Raw genomic sequence first — 21,205 nt, forward strand, 5'->3', positions numbered from 1 at the left:
ACAAATCATTTTGAACACGTGTAGTTGGAAGTGAATTGCTCTGTTGTCCTGCAATGAGAAAAAACATGAAGGTGGTGCTGTTGACTTGGGTCTGTTTGTTTCAGTTTTTGAACCTGCAAGAAGGAAAACTTGATGCAATTAACATAAGCACAGTACGGTACTGGAGACTCTTTAGTCCTTACTAGGCTAATATTTGTTTTGTCAAATTACTAGTACACAGTACTTTGTCCCATTCTGATCATTGTAGTATGGGTGCCTGCCAGAGCTCAAGATGCATTTGGACAGCACTCTCAGACATACGGTTTGATTTTTTGGGTGGTCCTGTGTGGAGCCAGGAGTTGGACTTAATGATCCTCATGGGTCCCTTCCAACTCAGGTTATTCTGTGTAAAATAAGTTCCCAGATCTTTACAGGCCCAATTAGCTAATGAAACAGTGGTATTTCTTAATAAGATGTGGCATTCAGTACATCTTTTTTGTGCACAAACAGGTGTTGCAAAACATGTTGGTGATGCTCTAAGAGAACATGCTTCCAGATCATCTCGAAAGATTTGCACTATTGGGATTGCTCCATGGGGAGTGATTGAAAACAGAAATGACCTTGTTGGAAGAGATGTAAGGATAAATAATCTAACCGAAATAATTATTTACCTACTTTATTTTGACAAATCTGCTCAAGCATGTTTTTTCACTTGCTTTGCATCATTGAAGTATTTGCTTTACCATGAAGATGCATTGACATATGTGACTTATGCAAGATCATTAGCATAAGCATGTTGCAGAATGCAAATGCACTAGACGCTGCTTGCATGTTGTGTCTAGAAAAATATTTAAGTTTCACAGAGACAAATTTGAATTTCTACAAGTCAAATACATTCCTTGTGTGCTTACACTTAGGTGGTTGCTCCATATCAAACCTTGCTAAATCCATTGAGTAAACTAAATGTCCTAAATAATCTCCATTCCCATTTCATTCTGGTGGATGATGGAACAGTTGGGAAGTATGGAGCAGAAGTTAAATTGCGGAGAGAACTGGAAAAAACCATTAATTTGCAACGGATACATGCAAGTAAGTAATTCTGGGCTGAGTTACTATGCTTTAATGAACAAGGTACTTGCATCAAACTTTTAAATAAGAAAACACAAAAATCAATCTTTTGTATATGTTTCAAGTGTAAATGATTGTTTAGCAAATTTCAACTGCAGCTTTGGTCAGAGTGTAAAAAGCAGTCATTGCAGATGGCTGATGACAAAATAGTTGTGCTGTAGCTGTGGCTAACCATTGTGTCTGATTTCTCTTTTTAAAGCATGGGAATGATATTTTGAAACTAATACATTTTTGCACACTTACATCAGCACTACTTCACACATATCTATAATGTCTACCTTTGTTATATGTATGCAAATAAAAGTGACAACTTAGTTAACATTTATGTGTGGATATATAACAATCTCTGTTAATATATCTCTCCTGCAACTCTGGCACTGAAACTTCTTTTGCTAGACCTGATAAAATACTTTATTTTACGCTTACATATCCATTGATACTAACAATGGTGAAAACATGACTTAATTAAAAAACTTTTTTTTTAAAAACAATTATTTACAACTTTACAGGAATTGGACAAGGTGTGCCTGTGGTAGCACTTGTATTCGAAGGTGGGCCCAACGTCATACTTACAGTTTTAGACTTCCTACAAGAAAGTCCTCCTGTGCCAGTGGTAGTATGTGAAGGAACAGGTAGAGCTGCAGACATACTGGCATACGTTCACAAGCAAACGGAGGAGGGAGGGTAAGTCCTAGTACAGCTAGCCAAACTGTCGGTTCTATGTAGATGGGTCTGAGAACAGTCCTTTAATGGATTGGCGCAAGAGTTTTATCTATGGAAAGATAAAAGCTTAAAGCAGAGAGAGTAATCTTGCATGTGATGCAGCTTTCCAGGTCGGCTGCAATAATAGCTTTGGCTGAAGACCAAGACCTCTTTTCTAGTTCAAGCTCCTCCTGCATACCTTGTACAAGTTGCTCCAAATTCTTGAAAATATGCTTGCTTTAGCATGCTTATATAAGGATAGGAAAGGTGTATGCGCCTATATACTAAATTAGGAGAAACGTGTAACTTCAGCATGATAATTTTGTTACACCAATGTGACTAGAAGACCCAGCTCTCTGTTTAAATGCTCTGTATGTTTCAATCCAGATTTTAAATAACTAAGCCACGGTACCTTAAATGATAAGTTTTGACTGCCTTTAAGTGTACACAATAAACTTTTGCTCAAAAGAAGTCAGAGCTGACCAGGCCTTCCAGAAATATAAGAATAACCCAGAGAATAGTATGTTACCAAACTGCTTGAAAATATCGCTCAACTACAATGAATGGAAATATTTTTATTCAGTTAGCTGTTGCTTAGTAGCAACTTTTCTGAAAATGGATAAAAAAGAGTTCATATACTGTTCCTTCTGCAGAGTCTTAAAACTAAACTTTTAACACACTTCTGTTTAGCGCAGAAAACATTTATATGCTTTTAGCGTAGCCTCAACTGATAAAAAGGATGTGCTTGTGTTCCACAACACTTAGTGTCTTCTAGTTGATTGTGAGACTTGTGTTAATCCTTAAATTATTTGGATCTCAGTCTCAGGGACTGTCTCAGAACCAGGAGGATAGGGGTCAAATGTAGCACTGAACCAAAGAGCTTTGTCCATAGTGAGCAAAATCACAAGCTGACCAGTCCTATTCAGAGGGGTGAGTGTGTAGTGTTTTGTGTCAAAATATTTCAGTTGAGATTATCTCAGAAGTGGCTATGCAAAGGTAAGGAAGAGGGATTGACTTACTTTTAAGAGGTCATCTTAGAAAGTTGTAGGTTAAGCAACCTATGCTTCTTTCTAAAGGTTGTCCAAGGTTTTGCCACTGAAACAGTAAGAAGCTTGAAACTATTAAGTATAACATTCTTACTATTCATGTATAGCAATGTGTTTTCATGTTTATTTTCAATTTCAGGAATGTTCCTGAGGGTGCTGAGCCTGAAATCATTTCAACTATCAAAAAGACATTTAACTTTGGTCAAAGCGAAGCGGTTCATCTGTTTCAGACACTGCTGGAATGCATGAAAAAAAAAGAACTTGTAAGTAGATCTTGCTATAGAAAATTTTTATGTAGGGTATGTGCATTTGTGTTGTGTATGATCAAGTGTCATTCAAAATTGTTTCTGGACATAGTGCATCTAACCAATTATAGAAGATAATCACAGTTTTTGTGGGTACTTTATCTCATCACCAAGGGAGACTACATTCTTATAGATATTTCTGGTAATTCAGGCTTGTTGCTGTTTCCAAGCCTGTTCGCTTTCAGCTGACAGGATTCTGTTTTGTTCATAGCGTGTACGTATTTTATATGTGGGTTGTTTTCCTTTCTTGTTTTGATTTTTGAGGGCCTCTGGATTTTTTTTTTTTAGTCTTTTAATTATTGCTGTATTGATGAAATACCTTTATCGTTGGATGCTTAAAGCAAAAACACTTAATAGAGCTTTATATATGGACTCTATTCAGATACTGACGTCTTGTTTAGAAATCATGTTGTGCTGTTCTAACATTTAAAATTGTCATATTCAGCTAAAAATACTTGCTGACAGGTTAATCTTGTAATACAGATTGAACTGGAGGAGTAAATAGAATGCTATGTGATGTTTATAGCCAGTAAAGATAAGTAATCATAGTGGAAAGGAAGTTAAGATTGGTTGAAGAGTGTAACAGGTTTCTGCTGTCCTTTTTCTCATCAAAGATTGTCTTGTGTGATTCCTAGTTAGGGAAACACTGCAGAGTGTACACTAAAGGTAGGTTTACATAGAGTATAGATTTAAATTGCACAGAAGATAAAGTGACTTTTAAATGTATTTCAATTCCTGACATAAAAGTCTGGAGCTAATCACCTTTGCCTGAAAATAAATTTTAAGCGTATTTTCCCTATTTTATTTTTTTGAACAGATTACTGTTTTTCATATTGGGTCAGATGAACATCAGGACATTGATGTTGCAATACTTACAGCATTGTTAAAAGGTGAGACTTAAGTGCATTTGGAACCCCCAGCTATTGTTGTTTAGTGATTATATGATGGATTACTTATAAAAATCTGTAGAAATATTTAAGTTTGAAGAAAATATTTATCCACTATATTTTCTCATCTTACACTACCCTAATCTATGTTATAACTGATGAAATATACCATACAATGTTGAGGTGGATTACTTGATTTTGCAGGAAAAACAACTGCTTATATTGTAATTATTTTTTTTCTCGTTGTTTTTGCTTCTTAAGGCACAAATGCATCTGCATTTGACCAGCTGGTTCTTACACTTGCATGGGATAGAGTTGACATTGCCAAAAATCATGTTTTTGTTTATGGGCAACAATGGCTGGTATGTATATGGCATAGATTAAGCAGAATGGTATTTTCTAAGAGAAAAAACTCAACTTACTGTAAAGAAATAATGTTTTCTCTTTTATAGAGACAGACTATAGAATACTGACACGTTTATTTTTAGGACAGTAATTTTTGTATACTTTGTAGTTGTATAGCTGTTTCATTATTGTGCAATTGAAAAAGGTGCAACAATAGTAGAAATGTTAAGCATTCTGAATAACTAGGGGAGAAGAGACTGCAAAAAGTGAAAGCTGAATTGATGCTAGTGAGATGCAATAACAGTTCTGAGCATTTGTCTACTGAGGCAAATTGTGATTTAAAATGTTTGATGTCTTCATGTGTTTGATCCAATATCAATATATGAAAACATCTTAACTATGCTAAACCAAATGTCTATTTAGTCCAGAATACTACTTCTGAGTGTGTCAGTAGGAGATGTCTGTGGAAGAATGTAAGATCAGAGAAAATACTTGCTTAAGTCATTATAATATTCCCTCATCGTGTAATTGTGTGAAGCTCAGGGGATTTTCTGAATCAAAGATAGCCTTGGCATTTGTAGATACGTGAGGTTTCCCCGTTCCAGCCCTGTGAATGAATGAGGTTGATTCATAAACCAAGTACACTTAATTCTGTGATACTCCATTTTACCGGTTCTCTCTAGGCTCTACCCTGTACTTACTTGTTGTAGGTTGGCTCTCTGGAACAGGCTATGTTAGACGCCCTTGTGATGGATAGAGTTGCATTTGTGAAACTTCTAATTGAAAATGGAGTAAGCATGCACAAATTTCTTACAATTCCTAGGCTGGAAGAACTTTATAACACAGTAAGTGAATGGTTCCTTGCTCTTTTTTCCTTATTTCTTTCTTTCCTTTTTTTTTTTTTTTTTTTTTGTTAACACCAACATGTGAAAATATTTGGCTTATACTGTAATATTCTCATGTTTTCATTGCGCTCTGATTTCTCATTCTGATTTTTTCCCTCCCTTCTTTTTATAAAGAAACAAGGCCCAACTAACCCAACACTCTTCCATCTTGTTCGGGATGTCAAACAGGTATGCTATAAATGTAAAAATCTATCAAAGTAGCAACATTAGTCTTTTTTTATGATTTTTTATGTTTGATTGTCAATTTAATCTTGAATTTATTAATTTGGTTTTACTGAAGCAGTAAACTACATCTGCAGTTATTCTGTTGTTTCCAATATTTGCAGTTATGTGCTTAATAGTACCTTGTTGCCACAAAGATATTTGTTAAACCTGATAAGTGATGTCTTTTTTCATATTAGTTCTGACTGTTTATCTTTCTGAGAGTTTGAAAGATGATCAAAGGCAAAAAACAATGTGATGACAACTGCCTCCTCTCCCCCTTCCCATGCCCCTCTTTCCCCCTCCCCACCCCAACAAACATCTAGCCTACTAGGGGAGATAATATAGAAGACAAGCTATAACCCTGTTTTTTTTGAAACTCATGAATACTCAACCATGTAGATGCATTGTGTTCCTTTTAAATCATGAACAGCTTAATTTGTTTTTATTTAGAGTTGTGATCTAACATGTAGAAACATTCTAAGCAAATTTAAATTAAGATTATAATTTGCAAAACTGAAAATGTCTTTTATATTCTTAGGGAAATCTTCCTCCAGGATATAAAATCAACCTGATTGATGTGGGGCTGGTTATTGAATACTTGATGGGAGGAACCTATAGATGCACCTACACAAGAAAACGCTTTAGAGCTATATACAATAGTCTCAGTGGGAACAATCGGGTACGTAGCAGTTGGATAATGGAACATGCGGATTTCTATGTTCTCAAATAAAATAAAATTAAACCATATTGTTTTGTTCTTATTGTCAAGGGATTGGTTCTTTTAAAGACAGTGTTACAGCCTAGGAGGGCAACTGGTAGCTGTTTGAAATTTATTACAAACATAACGTTTTATTATTCTTTTATTCCTTACTCTGGCATATCCAAATTTCTTCTGTTATTCTGTCTCTTCATAGAGGGGAAGAATGAGTATTAAACATGCAGATTCACTGGGTCTTGGGATGTAGGTAGTGTAGCTTCTTGGTCGTCATTGCTTTACTATTTTGTGACTTTAAATAAAGAAAAATTAATCCTTCTTAAATATCAGTGAAAATTCTTAATTGTTACCATTGTAAATTCATCACTGTTTTAGTGGCAAAGTAACTGTTTAATTGCTTAACTAAGTATCTAGCTGTAAACAGCTGATTATATAGTATTTAGTAAGTGGGTGTAAAGACAGCAAGCCAAACCTCTTTCTTTTATTTTTGTTACAGAGATCTGGGCGAAATCCTTCAAATACTACTCCTCAGATGTGTAAAAGCCATGAGTCTTTTGGTAACAGGGCAGACAAGAGAGAAAAAATGCGACATAATCACTTCATCAAAACAGCGCAGCCATACAAACCAAAGGTACAGATGTTTGAGGGGAGAGTGGTGGGTTTTATTTTAAGCAGTTAAGAGTGGAGAACCTGGTTAAATCCAAGTGTCCAAGTGCAGCGGAAGTGAGTAGCAGCGTTTTACTGCCTTCAGTAAACCTGGGATTTCATCCTTTTGTGCTTGTTTATAAACCATCTATCACACTTACGGGATTCTGTGAAGAATGCTCATCTCAACATTAGTCTTCCAGATAATTTTTGATTGCTAGCGAGTAAAAGACTTATCTTTGGCACAGTTCTATCAATGGGGAGGGGAGAGGAGGGGAGAAATCTGCATGATTTTTTAGATGAAGGAAGATTTGGCCGTGTTACTTTAAGGAGTTTCTATGAGTTTCATCCTATTGTAGGTATATTAATTACTGCGTTTCTTTCGATCTGTAAACCAAAGTAATTAATTCTGTTATTAAAAATGAATTGTACTTAACTGAAGTTTTTGAACAAAAATTCCATCTGCTTTTGAAATATTCAGAAATTCATTTTTGTTTTTAGAAATACATATCACTTGACATTAGATCACCCAGCATTTTGCTTCAAATTATGTAATGATTAACTTTCGAGATTTAAAATGTAACTTTCTGATTTTATTTTTAAAGATTGATACTGGTGCAGAAGAGGGAAAAAAGAAAAGAACCAAAGATGAAATAGTAGACATAGATGATCCTGAAACAAGACGTTTCGCTTATCCTCTCAACGAGCTGTTACTTTGGGCAGTGTTAATGAAGAGACAGAAGATGGCCCTTTTCTTCTGGCAGCACGGGGAGGAGTCCATGGCAAAAGCCTTAGTTGCTTGCAAAGTGTATCGTTCAATGGCATATGAAGCAAAGCAAAGTGACCTTGTTGATGATACTTCAGAAGAACTGAAAGAGTATTCCAAGTAAATTACATTTATCTCATTAAGATCTGTTCTTGAAATTTCCAATTAAAATAGCAGGCTATATTATCAACAGGCAAAAACTATTGCATTAGCAGGCTCAAAGACAGTTCATTTTTACAGAAAGGATTTGATAGCACTCTAGTAAAAGTTGTGTATTAGACATTGCTCACTTTGAGAGCTGTTACGAATCACGATTTGTAGTTAAATCAAAATGTCACTGAATGTGTCACTTGAAAACATCTGACTTTCTTGCGTAATGCTTTAATAGCTGTTTGTAGTATGCATATGTTTTTAACAGAAGTCACAGTTTCACATCTTGTATTTGCAAATTACTATATAATAGAAATGTATCTACCAGAAGGGACAGGCAGTAGTCCATTCAAGTTGTGTTACTGGGAACTTGTTTGGACAAGAAATTTGACTTAAAGTTTATGGATAGTAAGTTATGTTTGTTTTGATGCTTTTTTTTTTCCTTTGTTCTAGTGAGTTTGGTCAGCTGGCAGTTGAACTGTTAGAACAGTCCTTCCGACAAGATGAAACTATGGCAATGAAGTTACTAACTTATGAGCTTAAAAATTGGAGCAACTCAACTTGTCTGAAGCTAGCAGTGTCATCAAGGCTTCGTCCATTTGTAGCTCATACTTGTACACAAATGTTGTTATCAGATATGTGGATGGGAAGGCTGAATATGAGGAAGAATTCATGGTACAAAGTAAGCTTTGTCACAGTTTATTATTGGTATAAAAAGGATCAATGTAATGTATTTTTAATTGGATGGGAAAGTATGTGTTTAAATAATATTAGTATAAAGCTTTCATCACTATAGCTTGTGTTAATAAACCCTGTAAAACTGTCTCCTATAACAATCGAAACTGGAATTATTTATTGTTAACTCTTCTTTTGACACTCTATTATCTTTTCAAATAAGGTACAGAAATATAGAAGGCAAAAAACAGGCAAGTAGCCTTTCATCAGAGGCTTAAAGAGATCATGTGAATACTAATCCACTACTAAAAATATAGTGGTTAAAAAAAAAAATATCAGACAGAAAACCCACCCGTAAGAATACAGTTTCATGCATTTTGGCTTTTTACAGGCAGTACATGAGACTTGATGTAGAAAAGCTTTGTATATATTCTATTTTGGAGGAAGAAGCTGAGCAAAAGGAGGGCACAGAATGAAACAGGGGTAGGCAAATCAGGGATACGTTTTCTGATGGTGCCCTTTGGTACAAATCAATTGAACCAACATGGGAGTTGCATATTTCTTTGAAACGGTGTACCAGAAACTTTCTGCTGCTAGGAATATAGTGAAAGACCACGTCCCTACAAAATATCTACAAGCATTGCTTAACTTGTGACCTACTAAAATCCTCTTTGATAACTGATTAACCATTTTCCTGCTTGCTTTGTAACAAGCTAATGACAAAAAATAGCTTTTAATTATTCCCTTCAGCTTTCATTTTTCTACCATGAGTTGAAAAAAAGCCCCACTCATATGCTTTTAAAACATGCCTTGAAAGTACACAGTTCCAGAGTTTCTGGAAATGGATTAAAGAAAAGAGTGTAAACGCAATATCTCTGTATCTTCAGGCTCGGAGTGCATTCTTTCTTGTGGTTTTTAGTTCTGGAATTTGTTGGTTCTTCCCCTTTCCTATATCTTTTAAGTGAAGGAAAGCTCTATATACTGTCGTGTTAGCCTCCTAAGTGTGTATATAAGTAATAATAGCTAATTATTTCCTACATCTTTTTCCTCACTAACAGGCAAGGGAAATATGGGTAATACATTTTCAGGGAATATTTTTTGTATTGGTATATTCTGATATTTTGATGTAGCTGTGAACAAGTTGAACTAAGTCTTCAATTTTTCAGGTGATACTGAGTATTTTACTCCCTCCTGCTATACTTCTGTTGGAATATAAGACCAAGGCTGAAATGTCACATATTCCTCAATCTCAAGATGCGCATCAAATGGCAATGGATGACAGTGAAAACAACTTCCAGACTGCAGCAGATGAAATACCTATGGTAATGGGGGGGCAGCGATTAAAGACCACTATTTCTAATTTAAAATGAATAATTACATTTTTAAATTAAAGCAAGAGCTAAAGTGGATCTCCAAAAAACATGCATTTCTGTAACTAAAGTTAACAGTCCTTTCATTTTAGGAGGTGTTTAAAGAAGTAAGGATCTTGGACAGTACTTCAGAGAAGCATGATATGGAGACTCCAGCAAAACCTAAAAGACTTCCAATTACACAGAAGTTTTATGCATTTTATCATGCACCAATTGTGAAGTTTTGGTTCAATACAGTAAGTTTTCTTCTGTGTGGTATGTTCTTTTATTTGGAAATGCAGTGCAGATCTTTGGGTTCTTTTTCTAACACACATCTCTGCAACTTGCATCAAAGCTTAAGCACTTTTTAAAAAACAAGCAAAAAAACCTTGCTCTACTAAACTGGAAATGAGAAGTACTTGATTCTGAAAAAAAATGCATATGCAGTGCTCAGTGCTTTTTTTTTATTTTTAAAGTTCATGATGTTGGTTTTGAAAAATACCTATTTTTTAGGCTAAGACTAATTGGTGTGAAAATCTTTATTCTGATATGAGTAATTAATTTCATCAGTTTTTCAGTAGTTAACTAGTAGTAAAGTTAATTAGTAGTTAATTTCATCAGTAGTTAATTCCATCAGCAGGAATTCTATCATCATTTACTAGGTTAAAAAGCCTTCATGCACAATTTTGTTTAAATTATTGCAATAGAAACTCTAAAATCTGTGTTCTAAGAAAATATTTGTATCCCCTTTATAAATAATAACCTGTCTGCTTAAAGGGATAAAAGACAGTACTGTGATCCTATATGAAGGTTTTATCATATACCACGTGAAAAAAAAATATATAAAGGCATCTATAAGGAAGCCTTCTGTAATTACATAGAATTATGTATTACATGGAACCCTTCTGTGTGTGTGTGTGTGTATATATATATATATAAAAAAACTTTCATTACTCTTTTTAGTTGGCATACTTAGGATTCCTCATGCTCTACACATTCGTGGTTCTTGTAAAAATGGAAGAATTACCGTCTGTTCAAGAGTGGATTGTTATTGCTTACATTTTCACATCAGCAATTGAGAAAATCCGTGAGGTATGTCTCTAACAGTCTGTGAGGTATTTATTTTTGTTGTTGTTGTTTTTTAAATTACAACAGTATGCTTTAAACTGTGTTTATAAACAAGACAGCCTAAGAAATTGGAGCACATGATATGTAATACCTTTCTATTTGGTATAGACTGCTAATTTAGATACTAGTGTTTCGTGGCCCACTGGTTGGACTTAGCTTGTTTTCTTTTTTTTCTGCTTCCAAAGGGAAAGAGGGGGAGGTCTATTTAAAAGGAAATGCTTTTATTTTTTTCTCTCCTAAATTTCAAGGACCTGACAATGACATCATGGTCTGGTGTATGTGTATTTTTTTCAACATTTTCTGATTTTTTTTTTTTCAATCTGTGGTTTACTGTCTAATCAGGTTCTAATAAACAGCCTGACATTTTTGAGGGATTAACTGTATATGTATCTGTTAGCATCAATCAAACTCTGCACCTAGGACCAAGATGAAACAAAACCAAAAAATCTTGATCAAGATGGGATAGCTACCACAACCATAATGTTGCTGATCAGCAAGAGTTTTTTGAGTAGTTCTGTAAGAATTTTTAAATGGGAGAGAAAATGCAGTTCACTAACTTGGGTACCGCAGGTACAACTGAAACAGAAATGAAGACTCATTTTTGTTATAGTAACTTCCTAAAGAAGGAGGAAAAAAGAGCAACCAAACTAAAAACAATTCCTTCGCAACTTCTTCAGGAAGAAGGAAATATCATTTACTTGTCATAGTTGAGAAGCGGGCACAGTTAAACACTGTTTTTTGGGTTCCTCTGTGCAAAACAGTTACCCATTCAAATACATATTTTATTTTTGCAAGTGTAAGAATTTTACTGATTCATATGTTTCAGTGTTATTTTATGTGGAGTAAGCATAAGCAGACCTGAATATTTTACTTTTGTTATTGCAGATTTTTATGTCAGAGGCTGGGAAGATTAATCAGAAGATTAAAGTGTGGTTCAGTGATTACTTCAATATCAGTGACACAGTTGCTATTGTCACTTTCTTCATTGGGTTTGCATTAAGATTTGGAGCAAAGGGGAATTTTGGTGAAAACACGTACAGAGAAAATTATGTTTTTGTTGCTGGAAGAATAACATACTGTCTCAATATAATTTTTTGGTATGTGCGATTACTGGATTTTTTAGCTGTAAACCAGCAGGCTGGCCCTTATGTTATGATGATTGGGAAAATGGTAAGTACTATTTAAAAAAAAAAAATTATTTCAGTTGAAATACCCTTATTTTGCTGCATCTATTTATAATTTCTCAAAGCTTTATTTAGTAAAATGTTGCTTATCCTGTTGCGGTGTGTCAGCAACTTTGTGCAGAAGTAGCTAGCTGGAATAAATTTAATGTGTTTCAAAACAAGCACTGAGTAGAGGTGTTCTTTGTTACGGAGCTTTTTCTGTTACGTCTGTAAAAAGATGGAAGATCTTCCTTCTGTGCTCTGTTAAATGTGTGAGACTTGAAGGAATATGATAATGCCTTTTGGGTTTGAGATTTACTTATAGTCCCGAGGTTTTCTTGCCTTTGTGCTGTCTACTGCAAGATTTTCACTTTTACAAGGAAGATTAGTTTCTTATAGTGAGCTGTGCTAAATGTTTCTAGGTAGCTTTCTGCAACTGTTCCTAAAATAGTGTGCTGAGAGTACACTCCCCACAGGCTGCCTTCTCATACGCTCTGTTTTGTGTGTGCTCTTGCACACTCCAGCTTCTCCTGCATGACAATGTGACCTTCAAATTTTCTTTCTTTCAGCCTGGTAGAATGTTTTTTGACATGTTATGTGGTGTGCAGTGTTGAGGCGTACTCCAACTGTGTTCAAAACTAGTCGTGCGGTGCAGTTGTGTTCTGTAATGTAAAAGCGTATTTTGCAGCAAGTAGTTGATGAGTGGTGGTTACAAAACCATCTTTAAGATCCAATTTTGTTCAAAAAATCAATGTATAACTCTGCTATAATAAAGGGAACCTAATGCTAGGGCTTATGGTCTTCCTAGTAACTAGTAACATCACTAGAGTGGAGGTAGAATTCTGCAGTAAGATTGAGAGATTGTTAAATGAAAAAGTCGTCAGAATAGGAAAGAAGTGTGTGTGTATGTGTTTGAGGATTTTAACCCTTGGGAGTCATATATGAAGGGAGAAAGGGTGTTATACACACACACACGCACCCCCAAACAACAACAACAAAAAATTGCTCCTACAAAGTTGAACCCTGTCATTCCTTAAAAAGGAGGGCATCAAGTTGCTTACATTGCTCACTTTGACTTCTTGCCATTAGAATAGGTTCTTTTTTTTTCACACTACTCAATCTTTGGAACACTACATCTGTACTTTGTACAGCTATTCAGTGAATTTGGGAAGGAATGTTTCTCTTTCTTTATCAGCTGCTACTCTTCCATGTAATAGGCATTTGAGTTAAAGAGAAACTACCTTTTGGCCAAGAGCAGCAAACATTCTGTAAGAAAGGAGAGGGGAAAAAATATAATTTTTTTGACGGGTTTGTTATTTGACAACATTTTCTGACTGAAGTACAAGGGTCCTAGACTCTTTTGCCGATATAACATAGAGAATTCATCAAGCTTATGCTGTCCCTGTAAAAGCATTTGAAGTTGTGAAACCATAATTATAACCTTGTGAGTTAACTGACTTTTTTGTGTTTTTAGGTGGCCAACATGTTTTACATTGTGGTGATTATGGCACTTGTACTGCTCAGCTTTGGTGTTCCCAGGAAGGCAATATTGTACCCTAATGAGGCACCGTCTTGGACTCTTGCTAGAGATATTGTGTTTCATCCATACTGGATGATTTTTGGTGAAGTGTATGCCTATGAAATTGATGGTAAGACACTACAATTTTTGAAACAAGCAAGGAGAAGGCTTATTCTCATGAGATCCTTTTAAGGTCTTACAAAGTTTTCATTTTATGAAATGAAATGCCCAGTATTATTGACATTCATTCCATTCACTAATTTTTTTTCCTCTTTGTGACTTATAGATATATAACTTCTTGATTTGACTCTTCCATCCATTATCCTTTATTAAGAATGAATGGCTTAGAGTGAAAACTCTGCTTAATTTGTTTTTTTCTTCAGGCTATTCCTAGCAATACTTTAGATTTTTTTCCACACAGATATCATGCCTTTTTTTTTTTTTTCCTGTGGATGTAGTATATATATATATATATTAATTTTAATCCAGTAATATTATTTTACCTTAGTATAAACTGAAATCCTTGTCTCCTGTATCTTTCTACCATATTCCTAAACGCACAGCGATATTTTGAGTTGCAGAACAGTGCATGTTACTTGGTGGTTGTACACTCTTTGAGCGATCTTTTTTCTTGTCTATAACTGCTCTGAGTTCTAAAATTTGCTATACATTTTTTGTGTTTTTTCCTCCCTCCCCCCCTCCCCCCCCCAACACAGTATGTGCAAATAATTCTGAGTCACAAGTTGCTCATCTCTGTGGGCCAGGAACGTGGTTGACCCCATTTCTTCAAGCTGTCTACCTCTTTGTACAGTACATAATTATGGTTAATCTCCTTATTGCATTTTTCAAGTAAGTATATGAACAATTGCTAATTTTTGCTATTCAAGTTTTTATATTTCACCTTAGTAAGATGAGAAGAATAACTGGTACTAGTTCAAAGCAATCCTATTTGGTGGAAGCATTTTCAGGTTCAAAGGCTGGTCTTCCTCACTGCAAACCCCATGACAAGGAAGGGAAATTGTGACGCATACCGGACACATCACCATTCATGAGGCTGAAGGAACCAGATTTCTAAAGAGAATTTGAATGCCTTTTGTAACTTCTTTATAATAAAACAAACAAGGTTGTTTCTGGATCTGTATATTCACTGTTCCTAAATTCATTTAAGGCTCTCTTCAGTTGAGTTCAATTGTAGAGTAACTTAAATCCATAAGGGATTCTCTGCAAGTGTTTTATATACGGGAATAAACAGTTCACTAATATGGGGTAATGGTAGACTGGAGAATTAGTGTGGTCTGATTTAAAGGTAATAATTAAAAAAAAATGTGTTTAGTTGGAAATACCTTTTTGACAAATTTGAAATATCTCAGTGTCTTTCATGTCTGAGGAAAGGTACTGAAATGTTAGCAGATGAGAGAATAATTTAATCCTCTACCTCTAGGTTATAGTATAAGTTGGAAACATTCAAGAAAAGGCTGTTATTTATACAGTAAAAGACAAGTATGTGATTTTCTTTTTTTTTTAAAAACACATAATAAACACAAACAACAGCAACAGCAAAAAACTTGATGTGTTTAATTCTTTTTTTCTTTCTTTTCAGCAATGTATATTTACAGGTAAAGGCAATTTCAAACATTGTGTGGAAGTATCAACGCTATCATTTCATTATGGCCTATCATGAAAAACCTGTCCTGCCTCCACCACTTATTATTCTTAGCCACATGGCTTCCCTGTTCTGTTGTATATGTAAAAGAAGAAAGACAGACAAGACTTCAGATGGGCCAAGTATGAACAGTTATTATCAAAAAAAAATTATATATTTTTTATATGATTAAAGCAAACTGTCAGGAATGTGCAAACTTCTTGGTTTTAATATGTGTTCTCAACAAGATTGAAGTTGGACTTGTTGATCCTGGTGGGTCCCTTCTAACTGGGGATATTCTGTGATTAGGTCTTAATTTTTTGTATCCTCAGTCTTGAATAAGACTCTCATTCTGTTCAAAGTTCCCATGTTTTTACAAAGGATATAAAGCACAGCTCCTGGAAAATCTCTGGTTGGACGAAGTTATAGCAAAATCAAACAGAACACTACAAAATTAGATTTTCTGTTAGTGTTCGTGAAGGATTTTTTGAAACACTTTGAAAACACTTATTTGAAACACTTTGAAAATTTAAAAAGAAAAAAAAAGAATGTTTCACAGATGATGAGAAATACAGCTGAGAAATCTAGCCTCGGTATTAAAGAAAGTGTATGGGGGTATGTGGCGTATAGTATCTTGATTTTTATTTGAGGCAAAGTCTTTGACATTTAAGTGTTTTTTTTGTTTTTTTTTTTTTTTTTTTTTTTTTCTCAAGGAGAGGAAAGGTTCTAGATGGCACTGCTTTTTATTTTTGTATGCATTTGAATTTTAGCATCCTTTGTAAGTTTGTGGCTATAAATTTCCAGTGCCAGAAATCATATGCATCTTCTGAACTGTTTAATCTCTTTTTAGAACTCTTCCTAACAGAAGAAGATCAAAAGAAACTTCATGATTTTGAAGAACTGTGTGTTGAGATGTATTTCAATGAAAAAGATGATAAATTTCATTCTGGAAGTGAGGAGAGGATTCGAGTCACATTTGAACGGTAAAATTTTTACAAATATTTTTTACAAATAAAACTTCCGAACAGAGAAGCTTAGAACTTTGGTGGTTTTTAATTGCTTTAAGGGGGTAAAATACAATTCAAGAAAATACTCAAACTATGTATTTATGCAAACTTCTGCTATGCAGAAGCTGCTCATGTGATTGGTTTGTTCCCTTAACTGTAGAATAGCATTGCCTACGGTTGGTAAGCTGAGGCAATTGTAAACTAATGCATTTGAAAGTGTGCTGTAGGGCCTTTGTTTATGTGTGTGCTAATTCTGTGATTCAAAAGTATGTACAAATGTTGTATTACAAAGCAGTCAAATGCTCTAGTTTATACCATCCTGAAATTTTAGAGTTCTTTTTCCTTAAGTGGGCAAAAAGAATTGCAAAGATGTTTTGTTTGCATATAGAAAATAATATCTTTCATAGCTACTTCATAATTTGATTCTTTTTCTTAGGGTGGAACAAATGTGCATTCAGATAAAGGAAGTTGGTGATCGTGTCAACTACATAAAACGGTCACTACAGTCTTTAGATTCACAGATTGGCCACCTACAGGATCTCTCTGCTCTAACTGTGGATACTCTGAAAACACTGACTGCACAGAAAGCTTCAGAAGCTAGCAAGGTTCATAATGAGATTACACGGGAATTGAGTATTTCAAAACACTTGGCACAAAATCTCATTGATGATGGCTCTCTAAGATCATCTGTGTGGAAAAAGCACAGCATTGGAAATGTCTTCGGTTCTTTTCCACAAGGAGGCCTTGAAAATAATAATGCTTTACTCTGTAACATTTCTATACGTGATGACAAAGAAGTCCAACATAAGACTATTGGTCAGGAGTTAGCTCTAGTTCCTCGAAGAGAAGAAATAAACTTTCAAGAGGCAGGTTCCTCAGGCAGTGCCTTATTTTCCAATGTTGTTCCCCCTCCAGAACTTCGCCAACGAATACAGGCTGCAGAGATCTCAAAATCCATTAGCAGAAGTAAAAAATTAGGCAATTCATCCAACAGCATGCCACATGTAACATCCCCAACAGCTAAGTTTTTTGTTAGCACTCCATCACGTCCCAGTTGCAAAAGTCAGCTGGATTCTTCAGCAAAGCATGAAGAGACTGTTTGCTCTAAGGCTACAGAAGGAGATAATAATGTAGAATTTGGTGCATTTGTGGGTAAGTATAACAAAGTAGATTCTGAATGTCCTGAAGTCATAATTAGCTGCTCTTATCCTCTTGCTTCTGGCTCTGCTTGCCTTGCTTTCACCCAACCTTGTGTTGAAAATGGAGGATACATTAATTGTGGTTTTATTCATGATGAGAGTGACACTAATGATAACTACAGCTGCAGAGTTGACAAATGTGATCAGCAGTCCTCTGTCAACTTATCGAAGAACAAACCCCAAACGAAGTTGTCTTTGTCAACTGGCGACTTGACGTCAACAGTCAACTGTGGCGGCTCACATGGAAAATTGAATATTAAAGATGAACTTTCCAAAAGTCAGCATGTCCATGCAATGGAACTCCAAAACCAAGATTTATGTTCTAGCATCCTTATGGGACTACTTCATAAACTGTGGACCAAATCTAAACCACAAGGTTTGACTTATCAAGAATTGTATGGTATTTTGGGTGTATTCCGGTTGCAGGTGACTTTATTCTACCATTTTGCTCTGCTTTTTTTGCTTTTAACATCTCTAATTTCCCTATGTTGCCTGAATTTATTTATTTTTACTCAAAAATTATCATTTCTTTATAATTCTGTCACATAGACAATATTTTTCTGAAAAACAGTAGCCAGTTGTTGAGTATAGCAGTTCTATGCAATTAGCAGCTCTACAACTTGGTATGGGCATCATAGATAAACTTTTTGCAACTCATTATGAAGCTCTTATCTTTTCATTTCATACATCTAAAAATATTGTCTATTTCTTGACGTAATTACAGAAGACTTCTTAGGCTGATGGAATCCTGGACAAATATCTTTGTGGTATCTGTATCAAACTGAGGGATCCTCCTATACTGTGTTTCTAAACACTGTTGTAATTGGGATCTTCCACTGTTGCCTATGTACTTTTTAGCAGTCCTTTTGGCAGCTTCCAAAATCCTTTAATTAAATAACAGCATTACGCCTCCTTTCAAGTTTTGCTTAATAGTAAAAAGTTGCATGCTTTTGGTTACAGTTACCTACGTATTTGAATGGTAAAACAGTGGCAGATTCATTGCAAAATACAGGTGTGGGTTTACTAACCGATCTCTGTGAAATGGATAATGCTTTGAATAGTTTTAGTGTAGATCACAATCTGGAATTGACAGGTTGCCTGCAGAAGCGTTGTCTTGCCCCAGTTCAGGGATACCTCAGTGTTTTTCAAAGGTTTGTTGAGAATGTAAAGATTTAAATCTTTAGACAAGAGTTTATTGCTGTGAAACTTGGGGTTGTAAGAAGATACCTACATACACTATCATTTTTAGACTTGTTTATGTGTAGAAAGAGTATCTACACGCTTGTGTACACTAGTTACTTGTTTATAATGTTCTCATGATATATATATATATAAAGATGTCCCCCTTTTTCTTTTTATTCAGAAAGCAAGACTAAGCAGAAATAATGGACTCAGTGATTGTATAACTCTAGCTAATCTGTGAATGTTCTTTACCACTAATAACTTTGAATACTAACTATACTTATTTTACTGGAGTGAAATTTTTAGTGTGTGGTCCTCTGACGTCTAGCATTTAGAACATACTCTTCATTCTTACTGTCCAGGTTTTACAGAACTTCAGATGAAGGGCAGCTTTCCATTGCCAATCCCAGTTGGTTTTCATTCATTACAAAGCCATGTGCTTGGTAAAATTCTGGAGACTGTGTCTTGCAACTGGGAGGATGAAGGGTATATTGTAAAAGCTACCTCAGAAAACTGTCTGCTTTTCCTTCATTTGTTATGCTCACTTAAAAATGATATAATTCAGACTATCTAGTCCCTTTCTTGTGGGAAGCATACACTTAACATTTTAAAATGTTAATTTCACAGTTTGAATTGTGGTAGTCCACACAATGCGGGAAAAGCAATAGTTTCATATTAATATTTTGTTACACCAATTTTATTGTGTTTGGAAAGTGTTCTCTGGTGCAGTCAGGCACACAGAATTTAGATTGTAACCCTTTGTTCTTATGATACAAACTATTGGCATGGTCAGAACATGTCAGTCTGCCTTTGATTTTGAATACTCTTTTTCAATTCACTGTGTCAAAGGTCACAGAGACAGCATGGAGTTGCAGCGGTTTAAAGAAGCAGCAAGCAAAATTAAAGAAAGAAGTGCTGATATTGAGGTAACGTGTTTTTCAGAAAGTCTTTCCATGATTAATGAGGATAGTGGTTTTTGGTGGTTGTGGTTTTTTTCATTTGTAACTTCACCATATGTCTTGAAAAAGTCTAAGAGCAAATACAATCAAAGGACTTCCAAAATGCAGCCTGGAGGGAATGCATCTGTTACGATTAGCAATGGAGTGAAAGCTTGTGCAACCTTAACTGCACATCAAGTACTCTTGTTTCATAATACGATATTAATGAAATATTAAAGAAGATCTGAGGTTATGAAAGCCGAAATGAATATAACTGTAAATTAAAATTAAGATAAAATTATATATCCCACAGTTAAATAAGAAACATTTGACTCTTGTAAATTTCAAGATTGGTGTTTAGGAAGATTTAAGTGATTTACAGTGATATTATACAGACCAAGATCATAGTGTATATGATTGAAAGTGACTGCAGTTGCTTCAAAGGTTGGTTGTTGGCCTTTCTACTAAACTTTGTCAACTGAAATGGTGTATAATTTCAGATTTCATAAAAGAATATTACAAATAACTACTGGGAAGTTATTAATTGTGACAGACCTGTCTTCCAGGTTATACATATACATATGCATACATACATACATATATATATATATAAGCTTCCGTTTGCAGTGATTACCCCTCGATGGGGGGAGAACCTGACTTGAGAATTGCATGATGACCTGCTGAGTTGTTCCTTGTATGCCTTCTGATAAGTACCATGTGTGACCAAAAAGCTTTTTGTGTGCGTGTATTCCGGTGCTACTTTTAATAACGTTTACAATTTGCCTTGTTTTTTGTGTTTTGTTTTGTTTTAATAGGAGCAACAGGAAGACTTCAAAAAAGCTATATTGGAGGGAATAGAGACAACCAGACTTCAAGTAAGTGTCAAAGGTTTCCATTTTATTCTAGTAAGACAGTTTTCACCAGATTTTAGAATTTATTCTTTACGGTGAAGATAAGAAACTCTGTTTCCATAGATCACTGTTTGCAGGGGAAAGATATAATGATCCCTTGTCATGGTTTAAAAATAAAAAATAAAAAAAATAAAAAAGAGAAACAACACACTTTGGGAAGTTTGCCAGTTGTGTAAGGGGTAGTTGTAGTCTATGACAGAATTTGCCTTCAAATGTCTTCACAAAGTATGACATTAAAGTTAAGTTATCCAGACGCAGTACATATAGAGTAATAGAATTTATAAAGACACAGAAGGGTGGCGGAGGGTTATGTACCTTCTGGCAGCCATGTGTTGTTATCTTGGCTTAGCATTCTCTGGTACGTTTCAGTGAAGTATTTCTGTCTAGGGATGTAAAGAAATAATCTTTCTCATAGGTATCCATACACAAATAGTATATGTATATACTCACACACTTGGTACACGTACACACACACCTGTACACGTACCCGTGGGTGTGTGCCTTTGAAGGGTGAAAAAGGCTGGTAACAACTTCCTAACTGTGGCAAGTCCTGAAATGAAAGGAAAGCATACCATTCCAAGTTCAAGTTTTTTGTTCTACAGAATCTTGAATTTTAAAATTTAATTCAGGTTACCATTGGAGTTGTTAGGCTGATTGTGAGGAGTGTTCTGGCCCCATTGCAGTGTACGTGAAGTTGCAGTTTGGGATAAAGATG

The 21,205-nt window shown here is 35.0% G+C and overlaps 1 protein-coding gene across 2 annotated transcripts in view; it reads left to right on the forward strand.

Moving 5' to 3' along the window:
• TRPM7 (transient receptor potential cation channel subfamily M member 7) overlaps positions 1-21,205 on the forward strand; it is a 55,359-nt gene that overhangs the window by 26,142 nt on the left and 8,012 nt on the right. The window contains exons 6-28 of one of the 2 annotated variants that reach the window (XM_035335556.1): positions 490-614; positions 897-1,068; positions 1,617-1,791; positions 2,995-3,118; positions 3,978-4,050; positions 4,309-4,409; positions 5,103-5,237; positions 5,412-5,465; positions 6,040-6,180; positions 6,713-6,847; positions 7,467-7,747; positions 8,231-8,459; positions 9,619-9,774; positions 9,915-10,058; positions 10,765-10,893; positions 11,815-12,099; positions 13,567-13,741; positions 14,328-14,460; positions 15,212-15,396; positions 16,104-16,236; positions 16,697-17,412; positions 19,491-19,567; positions 20,395-20,454. In XM_035335556.1, coding sequence (XP_035191447.1) covers positions 490-614; positions 897-1,068; positions 1,617-1,791; positions 2,995-3,118; positions 3,978-4,050; positions 4,309-4,409; positions 5,103-5,237; positions 5,412-5,465; positions 6,040-6,180; positions 6,713-6,847; positions 7,467-7,747; positions 8,231-8,459; positions 9,619-9,774; positions 9,915-10,058; positions 10,765-10,893; positions 11,815-12,099; positions 13,567-13,741; positions 14,328-14,460; positions 15,212-15,396; positions 16,104-16,236; positions 16,697-17,412; positions 19,491-19,567; positions 20,395-20,454 — 3,938 coding nt within the window. The remainder of the gene's footprint in view (positions 1-489; positions 615-896; positions 1,069-1,616; positions 1,792-2,994; positions 3,119-3,977; positions 4,051-4,308; positions 4,410-5,102; positions 5,238-5,411; positions 5,466-6,039; positions 6,181-6,712; positions 6,848-7,466; positions 7,748-8,230; positions 8,460-9,618; positions 9,775-9,914; positions 10,059-10,764; positions 10,894-11,814; positions 12,100-13,566; positions 13,742-14,327; positions 14,461-15,211; positions 15,397-16,103; positions 16,237-16,696; positions 17,413-19,490; positions 19,568-20,394; positions 20,455-21,205) is intronic. The other variant, XM_035335557.1, reaches the window with a different exon arrangement.

This window comes from Oxyura jamaicensis, chromosome 10, assembly GCF_011077185.1.
Source record: "Oxyura jamaicensis isolate SHBP4307 breed ruddy duck chromosome 10, BPBGC_Ojam_1.0, whole genome shotgun sequence".
Classification (NCBI taxonomy): Eukaryota; Metazoa; Chordata; class Aves; order Anseriformes; family Anatidae; genus Oxyura; species Oxyura jamaicensis.